This window comes from Pseudophryne corroboree, chromosome 4 (assembly GCF_028390025.1).
Source record: "Pseudophryne corroboree isolate aPseCor3 chromosome 4, aPseCor3.hap2, whole genome shotgun sequence".
NCBI classification, from domain to species: Eukaryota; Metazoa; Chordata; class Amphibia; order Anura; family Myobatrachidae; genus Pseudophryne; species Pseudophryne corroboree.
Window position 1 is genome coordinate 480,654,537 of NC_086447.1, and position 19,993 is coordinate 480,674,529.

At 46.1% G+C, this 19,993-nt stretch overlaps 1 protein-coding gene across 2 annotated transcripts in view; it reads right to left on the reverse strand.

The window, feature by feature from the left end:
- ATG5 (autophagy related 5) overlaps positions 1-19,993 on the reverse strand; it is a 465,798-nt gene that overhangs the window by 153,124 nt on the left and 292,681 nt on the right. For both annotated transcript variants that reach the window (XM_063917056.1, XM_063917057.1), the window contains one exon: positions 12,775-12,869. In XM_063917056.1, the coding sequence (XP_063773126.1) occupies positions 12,775-12,869 (95 nt within the window). The remainder of the gene's footprint in view (positions 1-12,774; positions 12,870-19,993) is intronic.

A 19,993-nucleotide genomic window follows, 5' to 3' on the forward strand; every position in this document is an offset into this window, starting at 1 on the left:
TTACTTACCGATAAATCTATTTCTCGTAGTCCGTAGTGGATGCTGGGACTCCGTCAGGACCATGGGGAATAGCGGCTCCGAAGGAGACAGGGCACAAAATTTAAAAGTTTGACCACTAGGTGGTGTGTACTGGCTCCTCCCCCTATGACCCTCCTCCAAGCCTCAGTTAGGATACTGTGCCCGGACGAGCGTACACAATAAGGAAGGATTTTGAATCCCGGGTAAGACTCATACCAGCCACACCAATCACACCGTACAACTTGTGATCTGAACCCAGTTAACAGTATGACAAACGTAGGAGCCTCTGAACAGACGGCTCACAACAATAACAACCCGATTTTTTTGTAACAATAACTATGTACAAGTATTGCAGACAATCCGCACTTGGGATGGGCGCCCAGCATCCACTACGGACTACGAGAAATAGATTTATCGGTAAGTAAAATCTTATTTTCTCTGACGTCCTAGTGGATGCTGGGACTCCGTCAGGACCATGGGGATTATACCAAAGCTCCCAAACGGGCGGGAGAGTGCGGATGACTCTGCAGCACCGAATGAGAGAACTCCAGGTCCTCCTTAGCCAGGGTATCAAATTTGTAGAATTTTACAAACGTGTTCTCCCCTGACCACGTAGCTGCTCGGCAGAGTTGTAATGCCGAGACCCCTCAGGCAGCCGCCCAAGATGAGCCCACCTTCCTTGTGGAATGGGCCTTGACAGATTTAGGCTGTGGCAGGCCTGCCACAGAATGTGCAAGTTGAATTGTGCTACAAATCCAACGAGCAATCGTCTGCTTAGAAGCAGGAGCACCCAGCTTGTTGGGTGCATACAGTATAAACAGCGAGTCAGATTTTCTGACTCCAGCCGTCCTTGAAATATATTTTTTCAATGCTCTGACAACGTCCAGCAACTTGGAATCCTCCAAATCGCTAGAAGCCGCAGGCACCACAATAGGCTGGTTCAGGTGAAACGCTGAAACCACCTTAGGCAGAAAGTGAGGACGCGTCCGCAGTTCTGCCCTGTCCGAATGGAAAATCAGATATGGGCTTTTATACGATAAAGCCGCCAATTCTGACACTCTCCTGGCTGAAGCCAGGGCCAGTAGCATGGTTACTTTCCATGTAAGATATTTCAAATCCACCGATTTGAGTGGCTCAAACCAATGGGATTTGAGAAAATCCAAAACTACATTAAGATCCCATGGTGCCACTGGGGGCACAACCGGGGGCTGTATATGTAGTACTCCTTTTACAAAAGTCTGGACTTCAGGAACTGAAGCCAATTCTTTCTGGAAGAAAATCGACAGGGCCGAAATTTGAACCTTAATGGACCCTAATTTGAGGCCCATAGACAATCCTGTTTGCAGGAAATGTAGGAATCGACCCAGTTGAAATTCCTCCGTCGGGGCCTTCCTGGCCTCACACCACGCAACATATTTTCTCCAAATGCGGTGATAATGTTGTGCAGTCACCTCCTTCCTGGCTTTTACCAGGGTAGGGATGACCTCTTCCGGAATGCCTTTTTCCCTTAGGATTCGGCGTTCAACCGCCATGCCGTCAAACGCAGCCGCGGTAAGTCTTGGAATAGACACGGTCCCTGCTGAAGCAGGTCCCGTCTTAGAGGTAGAGGCCACGGATCTTCCGTGAGCATCTCCTGAAGTTCCGGGTACCAAGTTCTTCTTGGCCAATCCGGAGCCACGAGTATCGTTCTTACTCCCCTTTGCCGTATAATTCTCAGTACTTTTGGTATGAGAGGCAGAGGAGGAAACACATACACTGACTGGTACACCCATGGTGTTACCAGAGCGTCTACAGCTATTGCCTGAGGGTCTCTTGACCTGGCGCAATACCTGTCCAGTTTTTTGTTGAGGCGGGACGCCATCATGTCCACCATTGGTCTTTCCCAATGGACCACAATCATGTGGAAGACTTCTGGATGAAGTCCCCACTCTCCCGGGTGCAGATCGTGTCTGCTGAGGAAGTCTGCTTCCCAGTTGTCCACTCCCGGGATGAACACAGCTGACAGTGCTAACACATGATTTTCTGCCCAGCGGAGAATCCTTGCAGCTTCTGCCATTGCCCTCCTGCTTCTTGTGCCGCCCTGTCTGTTTACGTGGGCGACTGCCGTGATATTGTCCGACTGAATCAACACCGGCTGACCCTGAAGCAGAGGTTTTGCCAGGCTTAGAGCATTGTAGATTGCTCTTAGCTCCCGTATATTTATGTGAAGAGACGTCTCCAGGCTTGACCACACGCCCTGGAAGTTTCTTCCCTGTGTGACCGCTCCCCAGCCTCTCAGGCTGGCATCCGTGGTCACCTAGATCGGATAACTCCCTGGCTTTCTCCTCCGGAAGAAATACCTTTTTCTGAACAGTGTCCAGAATCATCCCTAGGAACAACAGACGTGTCGTCGGGATCAGTTGGGATTTTGGAAAATTCAGAATCCACCCGTGTTGTTGGAGCACTACTTGGGTTAGTGCTACTCCGACCTCCAGCTGTTCTCTGGATCTTGCCCTTATCAGGAGATCGTCCAAGTAAGGGATAATTAAGACGACTTCTCTTCGAAGAAGGATCATCATTTCGGCCATTACCTTGGTAAAGACCCGGGGTGCCGTGGACAATCCAAACGGCAGCGTCTGAAACTGATAATGACAGTTTTGGACCACGAACCTGAGGTACCCTTGGTGTGAAGGACAAATTGGAACATGAAGGTAAGCATCCTTGATGTCCAAGGACACCATAAAATCCCCTTCTTCCAGATTCGCTTTCACTGCTCTGAGTGACTCCATCTTGAACTTGAATTTTTGTATGTACAGGTTCAGAGATTTTAGATTTAGAATCGGTCTTACCGAGCCGTCCGGCTTCGGTACCACAAATAGCGTGGAGTAATACCCCTGTCCCAGTTGTAGGAGGGGTACCTTGACTATCACCTGCTGAGAATACAGCTTGTGAATGGCCTCCAATACCGTCGCCCTGTCGGAGGGAGACGTTGGCAAAGCAGACTTTAGGAAACGGCGAGGAGGGGACTTCTCGAATTCCAACCTGTAACCCTGAGATACTACCTGCAGGATCCAGGGGTCCACCTGCGAGTGAGCCCACTGTGCGCTGAAATGTTTGAGGCGACCCCCCACGCCCCTGAGTCTGCTTGTAAGGTCCCAGCGTCATGCTGACGCCTTTTTAGAAGCCAGGGAGGGCTTCTGCTCCTGGGAAGGAGCTGCTTGTTGCAGTCTCTTACCCTTTCCTTTGCCTCGGGGCAAATAGGAATGTCCTTTTGCTCGTTTGTTCTTATAGGAACGAAAGGACTGTGGCTGAAAAGCCTGCGGCTTTTTCTGCTGGGAGGTGACCTGGGGTAAAAAGGTGGATTTTCCGGCAGTTGCCGTGGCCACCAGATCCGATAGACCGACCCCAAATAATTCCTCCCCCTTATACGGCAATACTACCATATGTCGTTTGGAATCCGCATCACCTGACCACTGGCGCATCCATAAACTTCTTCTGGCAGATATGGACATCGCACTTACTCTTGATGCCAGAGTGCAAATATCTCTCTGTGCATCTCGCATATAAAGAAATGCATCCTTTAACTGCTCTATAGTCAGTAAAATACTGTCCCTATCCAGGGTATCAATATTTTCAGACAGTGACTCCGACCAAGCCACGCCAGCACTGCACATCCAGGCTGAGGCGATTGCTGGTCTCAGTATAACACCCGTATGTGTGTATATACTTTTTAATGTATTCTCCAGCCTCCTATCAGCTGGATCCTTGAGGGCGGCCGTATCAGGAGACGGTAACGCCACTTGCTTTGATAAGCGTGTGAGCGCCTTATCCACCCTAGGAGGTGTTTCCCAGCGCGCTCTAACCTCTGGCGGGAAAGGGTATAATGCCAATAACTTCTTTGAAATTAGCAGTTTTCTATCTGGGGTAACCCACGCTTCATCACACACTTCATTCAGTTCCTCTGATTCAGGAAAAACTATCGGTAGTTTTTTCACACCCCACATAATACCCCTTTTTGTGGTACTTGCAGTATCAGAGATATGCAAAGCCTCCTTCATTGCCGTGATCATATAACGTGTGGCCCTACTGGAAAATACGTTTGTTTCTTCACCGTCGACACTGGATTCAGTGTCAGTGTCTGGGTCTGTGTCGACCGACTGAGGTAAAGGGCGTTTTACAGCCCCTGACGGTGTCTGAGACGCCTGGACAGGTACTAACTGGTTTGCCGGCTGTCTCATGTCGTCAACCGACTTTTGTAGCGTGCTGACACTATCCCGTAATTCCATAAACAAAGCCATCCATTCTGGTGTCGACTCCCTAGGGGGTGACATCACCATTACAGGCAATTGCTCCGCCTCCACGCCAACATCGTCCTCATACATGTCGACACACACGTACCGACACACAGCAGACACACAGGGAATGCTCTGATAGAAGACAGGACCCCACTAGCCCTTTGGGGAGACAGAGGGAGAGTTTGCCAGCACACACCCAAGCGCTATAAATATATATAGGGACAACCTTAATAAGTGTGTTCCCTTTATAGCAGCTCAAATATTATAAATATCGCCAATAAGTGCCCCCCCTCTCTGTTTTTACCCTGTTTCTGTAGTGCAGTGCAGGGGAGAGTCCTGGGAGCCTTCCTCGCAGCGGAGCTGGGCAGGAAAATGGCGCTGTGTGCTGAGGAGAATAGGCCCCGCCCCCTTTTCGGCGGGCTTCTTCTCCCGTTTTTTTTGGAACCTGGCAGGGGTTAAATACATCCATATAGCCCCAGGGGCTATATGTGATATATTTTAGCCAGAATAGGTATATTACATTGCTGCCCAGGGCGCCCCCCCCAGCGCCCTGCACCCTCAGTGACCGCTGGTGTGAAGTGTGCGGAGAGCAATGGCGCACAGCTGCAGTGCTGTGCGCTACCTCATGAAGACTGAGACGTCTTCTGCCGCCGGTTTCTGGACCTCTTCTCTATTCGGCATCTGCAAGGGGGTCGGCGGCGCGGCTCCGGTGACCCATCCAGGCTGTACCTGTGATCGTCCCTCTGGAGCTAGTGTCCAGTAGCCTAAGAAGCAAATCCATCCTGCACGCAGGTGAGTTCACTTCTCCCCTAAGTCCCTCGTTGCAGTGAGCCTGTTGCCAGCAGGACTCACTGAAAATAAAAAACCTAACAAACTTTTTCTAAGCAGCTCTTTAGGAGAGCCACCTAGATTGCACCCTGCTCGGACGGGCACAAAAACCTAACTGAGGCTTGGAGGAGGGTCATAGGGGGAGGAGCCAGTACACACCACCTAGTGGTCAAACTTTTAAATTTTGTGCCCTGTCTCCTGGGGAGCCGCTATTCCCCATGGTCCTGACGGAGTCCCAGCATCCACTAGGACGTCAGAGAAACTACGGGTAGTTTTTTCACACCCCACATAATACCCTTTTTTGTGGTACTTGTAGTATCAGAAATGTTCAAAACCTCCTTCATTGCCGTGATCATGTAACGTGTGGCCCTACTGGAAAATACGTTTGTTTCCTCACCGTCGACACTGGAGTCAGTGTCCGTGTCAGTGTCTGTATCGACCTGAGGTAACGGGCGTTTTAGAGCCCCTGACGGTGTTTGAGACGCCTGTACAGGTATTAACTGATTTGCCGGCTGTCTCATGTCGTCAACAGTCTTTTGTAAAGTGCTGACACTATCACGTATTCTTTCCATAAGACCATCCAGTCAGGTGTCGACTCCCTAGGGGGTGACATCACTAACACAGGCAATTGCTCCGCCTCCACACCATTTTCCTCCTCATACATGTCGACACAACGTACCGACACACAGCACACACACAGGGAATGCTCTGACAGAGGACAGGACCCCACTAGCCCTTTGGGGAGACAGAGGGAGAGTTTGCCAGCACACACCAGAGCGCTATATATATATATAGGGATAACCTTATATAAGTGTTTTTCCCTGATATAGCTGCTGTATATATTTATCTGCCAAATTAGTGCCCCCCCTCTCTTGTTTTACCCTGTTTCTGTAGTTCAGGACTGCAGGGGAGAGTCAGGGAGCCTTCCTCCAACGGAGCTGTGAGGAAAAAATGGCGCCAGTGTGCGGAGGAGATAGGCTCCGCCCCCTTCTCGGCGGCCTTTCTCCCGCTTTTTTAAGGAAAAATTGGCAGGGGTTAAATGCATCCATATAGCCCAGGAGCTATATGTGATGTATTTTTTGCCAAAAAAGGTGTTTTTATTGCGTCTCAGGGCGCCCCCCCCAGCGCCCTGCACCCTCAGTGACCGGAGTGTGAAGTGTGCTGAGAGCAATGGCGCACAGCTGCGGTGCTGTGCGCTACCTTATTGAAGACAGGACGTCTTCTGCCGCCGATTTTCCGGACCTCTTCAGTCTTCTGGCTCTGTAAGGGGGCCGGCGGCGCGGCTCTGGGACCCATCCATGGCTGGGCCTGTGATCGTCCCTCTGGAGCTAATGTCCAGTAGCCTAAGAAGCCCAATCCACTCTGCACGCAGGTGAGTTCGCTTCTTCTCCCCTTAGTCCCTCGGTGCAGTGAGCCTGTTGCCAGCAGGTCTCACTGAAAATAAAAAACCTACTTTAAACTTTTACTCTAAGCAGCTCAGGAGAGCCCCTTAGTATGCACCCTTCTCGTTCGGGCACAAAAATCTAACTGGGGCTTGGAGGAGGGTCATGGGGGGAGGAGCCAGTGCACACCAGCTAGTCCTAAAGCTTTTACTTTTGTGCCCAGTCTCCTGCGGAGCCGCTATTCCCCATGGTCCTTTCGGAGTCCCCAGCATCCACTAGGACGTTAGAGAAATATAATGGCAATGTCCATTGTCCAAGTTAGCACTTCACTGGATCAATTTGCAACGTATAAAAACACACGCACTTTGACCTGTCGCTAGGTAAGGGGTGCGCATTTGCGGCTTACTCCCTCTATCTATATAGGCTTGGATTCACTGAATTGGTAAAAGTGAAAGTTCCTGATTTAATAAGTGGTCTGTGAGTGTACCTGGTAAGAGCATTTTAGAACTGCAATGATCTTTCAGGGTTCAGGCTGTTGTGAGTACACAACCCACTGGGGGTGATTCTGAGTTGATCGTAGCCCTGCAAAATTTTGCAGGACCACGACCATGACCATAGACATGCGGGGGGACGCTCAGTACAGGGCTATCCCGCCCCGCATGTCAGTGCCGCCCCCCCCGCAGAATTGCAAAAGCATCGCACAGCGGCGACGCTTTTGCACTTTAGGAGTGTCTCCCAGCCAGCACAGCTTTAGCTCCCTGGCCTGCAGCGGCTGCGTGTGACGTCACGCAGCCGCTGCGACCCGCCCCCTGCACGGCCCGGCCACGCCTGCGTTGGCCGGACCACGCCCACGAAACGGCAGCCAAACGCCGCCGCTCCGGCCCCTCTGCGCAGTTCTGACCCGATCACACCGCTGCGATAAACTGAAGCGTGCGATCGGGTCAGAATGACTCCCACTGTTCCTTATGCGGGGTGTTCACAGTACACAATTAACTGATGAGTACCTCTTACTCCCTTGCAGGGGATTTCCATGGCTTTAGCTATGTGGTCACGGTTGTCCCCGTCTCAGGTAGGCTCCGGAGTCCGCTGGCGGAACTCCTGTCATGCTGCTGATATCACTAAGCGATACTGCTCGGGATCGATATGATCTGCAGTCAACGCGTATCGCCTGTGGTAGGGCTTCTTCAGGATTGCAGATAACTTGATCCTTCGCCTGCCTGTCTCTTTATAGGGGCTCCATGCTTTCCACTGTTGTTGTTACTTCCTGGATATGCGTTCCAAGGACAGATTTGTCAACTTCCTTGTTGTGGAATCGTTCCTTCCTCTTTTTAAAGTTAATATAGATGTTATTCAAAGGGTAACTTGATGATTGAAACAATAAACATATATAGTTCCTGATATAGGAAAATCCTATTGACTTTATGCATATTTATAATTAATAGACAACATAAAAACATTTAACAGTATACAGTGTGCTAATGGTAAGTGTAGTTACTACACTACACTTATAGTATTGTATATAGTTTCCTGCATTTGTCCTAAAGTTTGTGCTGAGGGTCCCTTTCACAAACATCAAAAGGCACTCAGTCTGTAGGCCAATACACTGATTCAATTTTGAACAATGGCACCCTTGCTGCACTGGAAAGATGAGGCATACTGCAGCTGTTAGTATTTTGGGGAGTTCCTGGGTACTGTTTTCTAAATAAAATAACTTATTAACGTCTCTCAGCCATTTTAATAGGCCATTCATGTAATTTCTACATGTTGGAAACCTCTCTGATATGGAGAAAGCTCTGGCACCTTTTCCCCACCAGTATATATCAACAAATACTTGTGCAGACACACCGCATGTAAATGCTTCTCACAAGCACACGTTTTTTATGCAAATGCAATGCCAGTGGGTAACCAGTCTTAGATGCGCCATTTTGTTTAGCTATTGAGATAAAACAGACAGTGCCCTCTGTAGCTTCTGCTTCCACTTATGTAGTCATTTGTTCATACAGAAATTCCTCACACGGAACAATACAAATATAATTTGATAAAGACTGGCCAATAATGAAAAAAGAGCTGAGGCTTAGGTGAAAAGCAATAGCACTACACACCTGGACCAATACCGAGAAAAATAGAAAACAGTGAAACTCTGTGACAATAATACAATGAAAATGCTCTTCATTTGAACCATTTATTGAAACCTAATACATTCAGTAACATCAGAACTGAAAAACCAAGCAGCCGGCACCTGGACATGCAAATAAGACAACCATTTTGTCCGGTAAGTGTTTCCTGTGTTTAAAATGATTAATTGGCACACCAATAAGAACATATATGTCTTGCTTCCACAGCATTAAAGGTGTGTACACACGGTGTTATTTCTCCTTTCGATTTGACTATATAGTCAAAATCACGAGGTAAGTTAGTGGAAATTGCAAGGTGTTCGGCAACTTGGAATACCGATTTGATCCCGATGCACGGTCCTGCGGGGTCAGTATTGCAAGGCTAGATAGACTGTGCAGGCAAGACAATCTTGACTATCTAGTGTACTCTCTAGTACAAACTATAGTCAAAATTGGCACTTAGTCAAAATCGTACATGGACAAAATCGAAAATACAGATAGTCAAAATCAGGGCTCTGGGGGAGTTTAACGGAAATTGCATAGTCAAAATTGGGCATAGCAAGGATCTCACTGTGTGTACACACCTTAAAGTAAACAACGGGGTCACAGTTATCTACATGATTACATGCAGTCCAGGTATACTTTCTTCAAAGTGAAGGGAGCAATCAAGTTACAGCTTAATTATATTTACTACGAAGAGAGTAATATTCAGCAGTCAACATGTAACTACATAAGCCATGAAGCTCCCCTACAGCAAGCAGCGGGATTATCATGTGAAATGTAAACTGGAACAAACTTGAATGCAACTGACTTGGCTTAATTAATTGTAATCTAGAAATGTACGTATTGCTAGAAAAGCCTAAAGCGCATAAAATATAAAGACAAAACACTAAGAGATTTATGGGTATGAATTTCTAATGTAAGTGCACAAACTCTTCAGATTTCATAGTAAGTTTCACAAACATTGGATAATAGTGAATTCCAAGGAATTTGTGACTGCTCAACTTTCTGAACTTTTTCTACTCCATTTAATTGTTACTTGTGTACAGCTACACTAATCGCATTTTGTAGTAACATCGATCAGCATACAGTGTAATGTAATATAGACTGGTGGGTCTTTCGGCGAATGCGCTTGTTTGCCGATCGGGCATCTGCTTACCACATAGCCTCCTGAGGTGCTGAGCAGAGATCAAGGCAGATGTTGGAATTTGCAATGGTAAATAACAAGTGGGTGGATTTCATTCAAATACTGTACAAGTGAAAGCTTTTTCCACAAAATGTTTTACACTAATATGTTTAGGTAAATAGTTATTGAAATATAAAATGAATATATAAGTATTTAACATGAAGCATACTTTTTCTTATAAGACTTTTTTTATGTACAGTAAGTTTATTATGAGCAATTCCTTGTTTAATTCTGAGTACTAAAGATGAGAGGAAATAAAGAAGTGTTATTACTGACAGGTTTCTCTACAAATACATTGTCAGTGTTTTTTAAGCAAGTGGTTAACACCTATGCACAAAACAACGACTGTTATTCAAAGAGAGAACAAAATACATCACAATTTGGCAAATGCTAACATGTCAGGTAGCATTCATAATAGCTGTCATTTCTTTTTGCAATTAATGACTGGTTTCAGTATGAGTAGATATTATGACATTAAGGATGTGTGTCAATCATACATTCAAATTTCTGTCCCATCAAAACAGCCGTAGATTGCTCCTGGGTACCACACATGCTGGACATGAGGCTGCAAATGGCTGTCTGATTTCATCATTGACAGAACGTAGTTTGTGAAAAGGCAAAGTCCAGCAACTTTAGAATTTTGCAAGAATAGGCTGAAGTCAATATACTAATGTGATGTAGATCTAAGTTTTCTTTAATGCACTTTAAAAATGGGGAATGTTGTCAGACGGGCTGGGAATGTAGGAATGCAGAGTTGCCATTTCATCTAGGCCTAGCAGTCCCAGTTACTACACCACATCAACACTGCTTTCAGCTTGAACAGCAGTAAAAATACCAAGGGCACACACTTGCTACCAAATTATTCTACAGATCCAAACCTAAAAACTCAGAGACTGGACTGAAGAGAAGACTCATCTCCCCATTGTGGGAAATGTGGGATGGAGAACATATTCTTAAACATTGCCAAGCAAGGCCAGCCACACTGCTACTATAATAAATATTAATTTTATTGTGTACTTTTGGTTGCATAATATACCACTTCTCGTGTGTTTATATGTGGACAGTAGGTGATGCACTGAACAGCATCCTGAATTAGCAGACATGGTGGGGCCACATATTACAGGGTGCCTGCAACTAAGCTGTGGTCTGGGACATCTCAATGGGCAGCTCCTAGTAAGTGAGGACATCAGAAGGGTTTAAGCACGGAAAAGGCTCTTTGTCAGGACACTGCTGACTAAGATTCTATATACCTGCCAGACTGTTACAGGATTATACTTGGTTAGACATCGAAGCCTCCACTGAGTTCTTTCTGGAACAACCAAAAGCAAGAAGACATTTAAGATCGGTCATTATCAAGTGGGTTGAGTAGACGGGACTGTGGATCACCAGTTGCAAATCATAGGGACTAGGAAAGGATCCTGGTGATATTTTGAAGGGTTTACAGTTGCAGTTTGTTGAATGTGTGTGTGTGTGTGTGTGTGTGTGTGTGTGTGTGTGTGTGTGTGTGTGTGTGTGTGTGCGCGCGCGCGCGCGCGCGAAAGCCCTCACTTACTGACTGACTGGCTTAAAACTAATTCTCTTACTTCCCGATATGTTAGGAAGTTGAAATCTAACATAGGTATTCTTCAGGTGCGGATAAGAAAAATACGGAATCCCCCTAAAGGGATGAACAGAAGGTTGACATAATGACGTCATTACTGATGCGTGGCTTGTGTTGTGTGAACGATAATGGCCAAATGGACAATCGGATCAAAATTTGGATTGCACCTCCAGCGTGTAGAATTTAATTAATGACAAAAATGATCCTGTCACTTTTTACCGTATCTGCTACGGATGCTCCTTGGGTAACGCCAAGAACCATGGATTAATAGTTACTTACATTAATATCTCCATAGATTTACCATATTTTTTACACTTATTTATATTTACAACCATGAAAATTAGAAATTCCCGTGCGAAGAACAGAGGCAGAACAGCTAGTATATCATAAACACACTTGATGTGATAGCAACATGCAGAACAATGATTCCAATTTAATGCACATTATATCCGCAGTTTTTCCAATAGGACACAAATGTCAGGTAAATTAAATAGGACCTAGCCTTTGGTAGACTTCATATTTATTTACCAGGTAATTCCATTATACACCTAATATATACTTTGTATCAGGGACGTGCGGTATAGTATGCTCTGTTTAGGTATCCAGACAACGGGAGGAAACAAATGTGTGCCTACTTGCAAACAAAGAATAGCCTCCATACATGCACCCTAACTGTATAATTTTAGTAATCCCTTTGTGTAAAGAACACTCAATATTTCTACTACTATGTAAAATGTAAACATCTGCACGTAGCAAGGATAATCCCAATCTACCAAACTGTTCTAACAGATGGTACAAATGTTTGCCCCCTGTAGATGCCACCATCTTGATCCAGGCATGATCCTTAATGTTCAGTTCAATAATGCAAAACTTTATAGAACTGGAGGCCTAAAGGTAGGTTTACTAGCTCGATAGTTTTTCTGAATTAAATCTGCATTTATCATCTACTATCGGGATTAAAAGCACTATTATATAGTGTCATACAGTAACTGCTCCTGACCCTATGACTAGTAAATTGGTCAAATATAAGCTCTAATGAGTTTTTTTCATTAGAGTGCTGGGACTTATGTACTGTACCTCCAAAAAGTATGTTCTGTATCTATGTAACAAAAGATAAACCACATTTAAGTCTCCTTATCTTTATATTTTATTAAGCATGATTGTTGCAGTAAAGACCTGTACTGTCCACATTATGACAGTTGACACATGTTCACAGTCAACATTTCAATCACATCCTGAATGAAATTCAGACATTTTGAATGTCGACATAATGCCTACATACTGGGTGTATATGTGTGTGTTTTGTACAAGTTTTCCTTATCACCCTGTCCATTGTAATTCACTTTATTATTTAAAAGCTCATATCACTTACCTGGTATATTCGAAAAGGGATATAACGAAATCCACCTTCTTCTGGTGCATATTCCATAAGTTTTCGATTTATGGCCCAAAACTGGTCAAATTTGTCTAGAATGTTACAACAAGAAGTTTTATTTTTTTATACAGTAGCTTGCAGAACTACTGTCACAACTATAATTTAAAGTGTGTGCTATATACTGAGCAAACATAAAACAGCATATCATTTACTGTACAGTTAATTATAAATAAAAATATTTAGATTTTATGAAATTGATATGGCGTCCTCTCTCACACTTTAGTAAAAACACATTATTCTTAACACCCGCAATGATTAATTAATGCATTCCATTATAAAAATAAGATTTTAAACCTACCGGTAAATATTTTCTCCTAGTCCGTAGAGGATGCTGGGGACTCCGTAAGGACCATGGGGTATAGACGGGCTCCGCAGGAGACATGGGCACTCTAAAGACTTTAGATGGGTGTGCACTGGCTCCTCCCTCTATGCCCCTCCTCCAGACCTCAGTTAAAGAACTGTGCCCAGAGGAGACTGACAGTACGAGGAAAGGATTTTTGTTAATCTAAGGGCAAGATTCATACCAGCCCACACCATCCACACTGTATAACATGGAATATACGCAACCAGTTAACAGTATGAACAAAACAGCATCAGCCAAAGACTGATCTTAACTGTAACATAACCCTTATGTAAGCAATAACTATATACAAGCCTTGCAGAAATATGTCCGCACTGGGACGGGCGCCCAGCATCCTCTACGGACTAGGAGAAAAAGATTTACCGGTAGGTTTAAAATCTTATTTTCTCTTACGTCCTAGAGGATGCTGGGGACCCCGTAAGGACCATGGGGATCATACCAAAGCTCCAGACCGGGCGGTAGAGTGCGGATGACTCTGCAGCACCGATTGAGCAAACATGAGGTCCTCATCAGCCAGGGTATCAAACTTGTAGAATTTTGCTAAACTGTTTGAACCCGACCAAGTCGCCGCTCGGCAAAGCTGTAATGCCGAGACGCCTCGGACAGCCGCCCAAGAAGAGCCCACCTTCCTAGTGGAATGGGCCTTTACCGAATTTGGTAACGGCAATCCAGCTGTAGAATGAGCCTGCTGAATCGTGTTACAGATCCAGAGAGCAATAGTCTGCTTAGAAGCAGGAGCGCCAACCTTGTTGGCTGCATACAGGACAAACAGTGCCTCTAATTTCCTAACCCGAGCCGTCCTGGCTGCATAAATTTTTAAGGCCCTGACTACATCAAGGGACTTCGAATCCTCCAAGTCACCCGTAGCCACAGGTACCACAATAGGTTGGTTCATATGAAACGATGAAACCACCTTAGGCAAAAATTGAGGACGAGTCCTCAACTCTGCTCTATCCACATGGAAAATCAGATAGGGGCTTTTGTGAGATAAAGCCGCCAATTCGGACACCCGCCTTGAAGATGCCAAGGCCAACAACATGACCACCTTCCAAGTGAGAAATTTTAATTCAACCGTTTGAAGAGGTTCAAACCAGTGAGATTTTAGGAACTGTAACACCACGTTAAAGGTCCCATGGTGCCACTGGGGACACAAAAGGAGGCTGGATGTGCAGCACTCCCTTTACAAAAGTCTGGACTTCTGGGAGAGAAGCCAATTACTTCTGAAAGAAAATTGATAGGGCCGAAATCTGTACCTTAACGGAGCCTAACTTCAGGCCCATATCCACTCCTGTCTGTAGGAAGTGGAGAAAACGGCCCAGATGGAAATCTTCCGTAGGAGCATTCTTGGCTTCACACCAAGATAAATACTTCCTCCAGATACGGTGATAATGTTTTGCCGTCACCTCCTTCCTAGCCTTTATCAGAGTAGGGATGACTTCCTCCGGAATACTTTTCCCAGCTAGGATTTGGTGTTCAACCGCCATGCCGTCAAACGTAACCGCGGTAAGTCTTGGAACACGCAGGGCCCCTGCTGCAACAGGTCCTCCCTGAGAGGAAGAGGCCACGGATCTTCTGTGAGCATTTCCTGAAGATCTGAATAACAGGCCCTTTGAGGCCAATCTGGAACAATGAGTATTGTCTGCACTCTTTTTCGTCTTACGATTCTCAATATTTTTGAGATGAGCGGAAGAGGAGGGAACACATAGACCGACTGAAACACCCATGGTGTCACCAGGGCGTCCACCGCTACTGCCTGAGGGTCCCTTGACCTGGCACAATACGTCCGAAGCTTCTTGTTGAGGCGTGACGCCATCATGTCTATTTGAGTAAGTCCCCAATGACTTGTTATCTCTGCAAAAACGTCTTGATGAAGTCCCCACTCTCCTGGATAGAGATCGTGTCTGCTGAGGAAGTCTGCTTCCCAGCTGTCCACTCACGGAATGAAGACAGCTGACAGAGCGCTTATGTGATTTTCCGCCCAGCGAAGAATCCTGGTGGCTTCCGCCATTGCCACTCTGCTCCTTGTCCCGCCTTGGCGGTTTACATGAGCCACGGCTGTGACGTTGTCTGATTGAATCAGAACCGGTAGGTCGCGAAGAAGATTCTTCGCTTGTCGTAGGCTGTTGTATATGGCCCTCAATTCCAGTACGTTGATGTGTAGTCAAGCCTCCTGGCTTGACCATAGTCCTTGAAAATTTCTTCCTTGTGTGACTGCTCCCCATCTTTGGAGGCTCGCATCCGTGGTCACCAGAACCCAGTCTTGAATACCGAACCTGCGACCCTCGAGAAGGTGAGCACTTTGCAGCCACCACATGAGAGACACCCTGGCCCTGGGGGACAGGCTTATTTTCTGATGTATTTGCAGATGGGACCCCCGACCACTTGTCCAGAAGGTCCCACTGAAATGTCCTCGCATGGAACCTGCCGAAGGGGATGGCCTCGTAGGCCGCCACCATTTTTCCCAGTACTCGAGTGCATTGATGGACTGACACTCTTTTTGGTTTTAGCAGGTCTCTGACCATGTTCTGGAGTTCCTGGGCTTTTTCCACTGGGATAAAAACCCTCTTCTGTTCCGTGTCCAGAATCATGCCTAAGAAAGATAGCCGAGTCGTTGGAATCAGCTGTGACTTAGGTAGATTTAGAATCCAGCCGTGCTGCTGCAGCACTCTCAAGGAGAGCGACACGCTTTTCAGCAATTGATCTCTCGATCTCGCTTTTATCAGGAGATCATCCAAGTACGGGATAATTGTGACTCCCTGCCTGCGCAGGAGCACCATCATTTCCGCCATTACCTTGGTGAAAATCCTCGGGGCCATGGAAAGCCCAAACGGCAACGTCTGAAACTGGTAATGACAGTCCTGTACAGCGAATCTCAGGTACGCCTGATGAGGGGGATATATGGGGACATGCAGGTATGCATCCTTTATGTCTAGTGACACCATAAAATCCCCCCCTTCCAGGCTGGAGATAACTGCCCGGATCGATTCCATCTTGAATTTGAACTTTTTTAAGTACAGGTTTAGGGATTTTAGATTCAGAATGGGTCTGACCGAGCCATCCGGTTTCGGAACCACAAACAGGGATGAATAGTACCCTCTACCCTGTTGGACTAGGGGAACCTTGATAATCACTTGCTGTTGATACAGCTTTTGAATTGCAGCTAAAACTATTTCCCTCTCTGGGGGAGAAGCTGGCAAAGCCGACTTGAAAAATAGTCGAGGAGGCACCTCTTCGAATTCCAGTTTGTAGCCTTGGGATATAATTTCCATCGCCCAAGGATCCACGTCTGACAGGACCCAGACCTGGCTGAAGAGTCGAAGACGAGCCCCCACCGGAGCGGACTCCCTCAGTGGAGCCCCAGCGTCATGCGGTGGATTTAGTAGAAGCCGGGGAGGACTTCTGCTCCTATGAACTAGCTGTAGCAGGCATTCTTTTCCCTCTACCCTTACCTCTGGCGAGGAAGGAAGAGCCCCGACCTCTTCTGGACTTATGCGACCGAAAGGACTGCATCTGATATTGTGGTGTTTTCTTTTGCTGTGGGGGAACATAAGGCAAAAAAGAAGATTTACCCAAGGTAGCCAGGTCCGCGAGACCTTCCCCAAATAAGACCTCACCCTTGTAAGGTAAAACTTCCATATGTCTCTTTGAGTCGGCATCTCCCGTCCATTGGCGGGTCCACAGGGCTCGCCTAGCAGAAATAGCCATGGCGTTGGCTCTTGAACCTAACAGCCCAACGTCTCTCGCAGCGTCTCTCATATATAAGGCTGCGTCTTTAATGTGACCCAAGGTCAATAAAATGCTATCCTTATCTAGGGTGTCAATGTCAGATGACAAGTTATCTGCCCATGCTGCTACTGCGCTACATACCCATGCCGACGCTACTGCCGGTCTGAGCAAGGCATCCGTATGTGTATAAATTGATTTTAAGGTAGTTTCCTGTCTGCGATCAGCAGGCTCCTTGAGGACTGCCGTATCCGGAGATGGTAGCGCCACCTTTTTGGACAAGCGCGTTAAAGCCTTGTCCACCCTGGGCGAGGATTCCCACCGTAACCTGTCCTGCGCGGGGAAAGGATATGCCATAATAATTCTCTTGGGAATCTGCAGTTTGTCTGGAGTTTCCCAAGCCTTTTCAAATAAAGCGTTCAGCTCATGAGACGGGGGAAAGGTTACCTCAGGTTTCTTTTCCTTAAACATGCATACCCTCGTGTCAGGGACAGAGGGGTCATCTGTGATATGCAAAACATCTTTTATAGCAATAATCATATAATGAATACTTTTAGCCACCCTTGGTTGTAACCTCGCATCATCGTAGTCGACACTGGAGTCAGAATCCGTGTCGGTATCAGTGTCTGCTACGTGGGACAGGGGACGTTTCTGAGACCCTGAAGGGCCCTGTGACACAGCCAAAGCCATGGATTGACTCCCTGTTTCTTCCCTGGACTCTGCTTTGTCCAATCTCTTATGTAATAAAGACAAATTTGCATTTAAAACTTCTGCTTCAGACATGCCGACACACGCGTACCGACACCCCCACACACTCAGGGATATATATCTATATGGAGACAGTCCCCCAATAAGGCCCTTTGGAGAGACAGAAAGAGTATGCCAGCACACACCCAGCGCCACCGGACACTGGAATACAATCCCAGTCAGTACAGCGCTTTTATATATATATATATATATATATATATATATATATATATATATATATATATATATATTACACTCACTGCGCCAAATAAATGTGCCCCCCCCCTCTTTTGTGCCCTCTGTACTTGTGTTCAGCAGGGGAGAGTCCGAGGAGCCAGCTTCTCTGCAGCGTGCTGTGGAGAAAATGGCGCTGGTTAGTGCTGGAGGATCAAGCTCCGCCCCCTCAACGGCGGGCTTCGGTCCCGCTCAAATCTTTATACTGGCGGGGGTTTGTCTAACATACTGCCTCCGCAGTATATATATCTATTCCAGTGTCCCTAGAGGTCAATTTTGCTGCCCAGGGCGCCCCCCCCCCCTGCGCCCTGCACCCTTACAGTGCCGTCAGTGTGTGAATGTGCGGGAGCAATGGCGCGCAGCGTTACCGCTGCGCGGTACCTCAGTGAAGATCAGAAGTCTTCTGCCACCTTTGAAGTCTTCTTTCTTCTAATACTCACCCGGCTTCTATCTTCCGGCTCTGTGAGGAGGACGGCGGCGCGGCAGCGGGACGAACAACGAGGGTGAGACCTGTGTTCCGACCCTCTGGAGCTAATGGTGTCCAGTAGCCTAAGAAGCGGGCCTATCATTTAAGTAGGTCTGCTTCTCTACCCTCAGTCCCACGATGCAGGGAGCCTGTTGCCAGCAGTGCTCCCTGAAAATAAAAAACCTAACAAAAGTCTTTTTCAGAGAAACTCAGTAGAGCTCCCCTGCAGTGCATCCAGTTTCCTCTGGGAACAGGATCTAACTGAGGTCTGGAGGAGGGGCATAGAGGGAGGAGCCAGTGCACACCCATCTAAAGTCTTTAGAGTGCCCATGTCTCCTGCGGAGCCCGTCTATACCCCATGGTCCTTACGGAGTCCCCAGCATCCTCTAGGACGTAACAGAAATATACCCTAGACATCATATACTGTATATGCGATAACAATTTTCAGTTTTTAATTATTATACTGTATATTTGTTTTAACTTCAGCGTCTTCACATTTTTTTATGTAAAGATTTTAATTGACAGTAGCAGAAACACATACACATATACATTAATATATATATATATCAAACAATTAAGTCGGCACTCACATGACTGACCAAACGAAACATCGCTCGGGTGCCCTCCCTAAAGCTGCAAACTTCACCATAGACACGCGGGCGGCACTCACGAGTCTTTTGCAGAAGAATAACTCAGACTCAGACGTGACGCTGTCCGTCTGAGTTATTCTTCTGCAAAAGACTCGTTTTTCTACAGAGATAGAAGGGTACATAATGTACCTACCTAACCACATCCTTAATTTACCACAGCTGAACACACCAGATATACCTCCTGCTCTAACCAACTTCTGTTTAATATATATATTATTCATATACAATACCAAACAACATGCAGAGGTCAAACCTGATTTCTATGTACTGTAGGTATATATTTCAACATAAAAATGTGTAATGAAAGTGTTTTGTCAGCATGTTAACCACTTGATTTGAGGAGAAATTTGCTCTGAAAATGTGCATGAATACAAAGAGGTGTCAAACAATAACTTTTTCATTTTCAAGTTGGATAAGAAATGTTTCTGTGTATAATGACCTAAAGAAGTGTGGTCTAAATCTCAGATGAAATAAATCCTAAATGTAGGATCACAAGCAAGGCACACAATAGCAGACTACTTACAGTATATATTACAAAAATATAGCTACTGTAATAGAAGGGGGTTACCCTGAAGGCTCCAATGGTCAATCTACTGCTTGATTCTAATCATGAGAAGGATTTGTCTAGCTATCCCCAATTTTATACCACCACACAACGCACCCTTACGAACCAACACATTCATGTAAAGGTTTAAATCCTAACTGAAGATATACAGTGCCCATGGAGATTTAACTGCACTCTGCAATCCACACAAATGTAAACTAGTAGGTCACAAGTTACAGACCTCATGATAATACAGAAATAAATAAAAAATATCAGGTTGTTGTGACTGATCAACCCAAAAAGAGCTACGTGTGACACTTATTATTTCCACTGTGACTTTAAGGGCCGAAATCCATTACCCGAGGCACTAACTGCGCGCTTGTAGCTCCCCCTTTAGGTGTCCGGGCCTAATCATTTACAGCCTGTGGGAA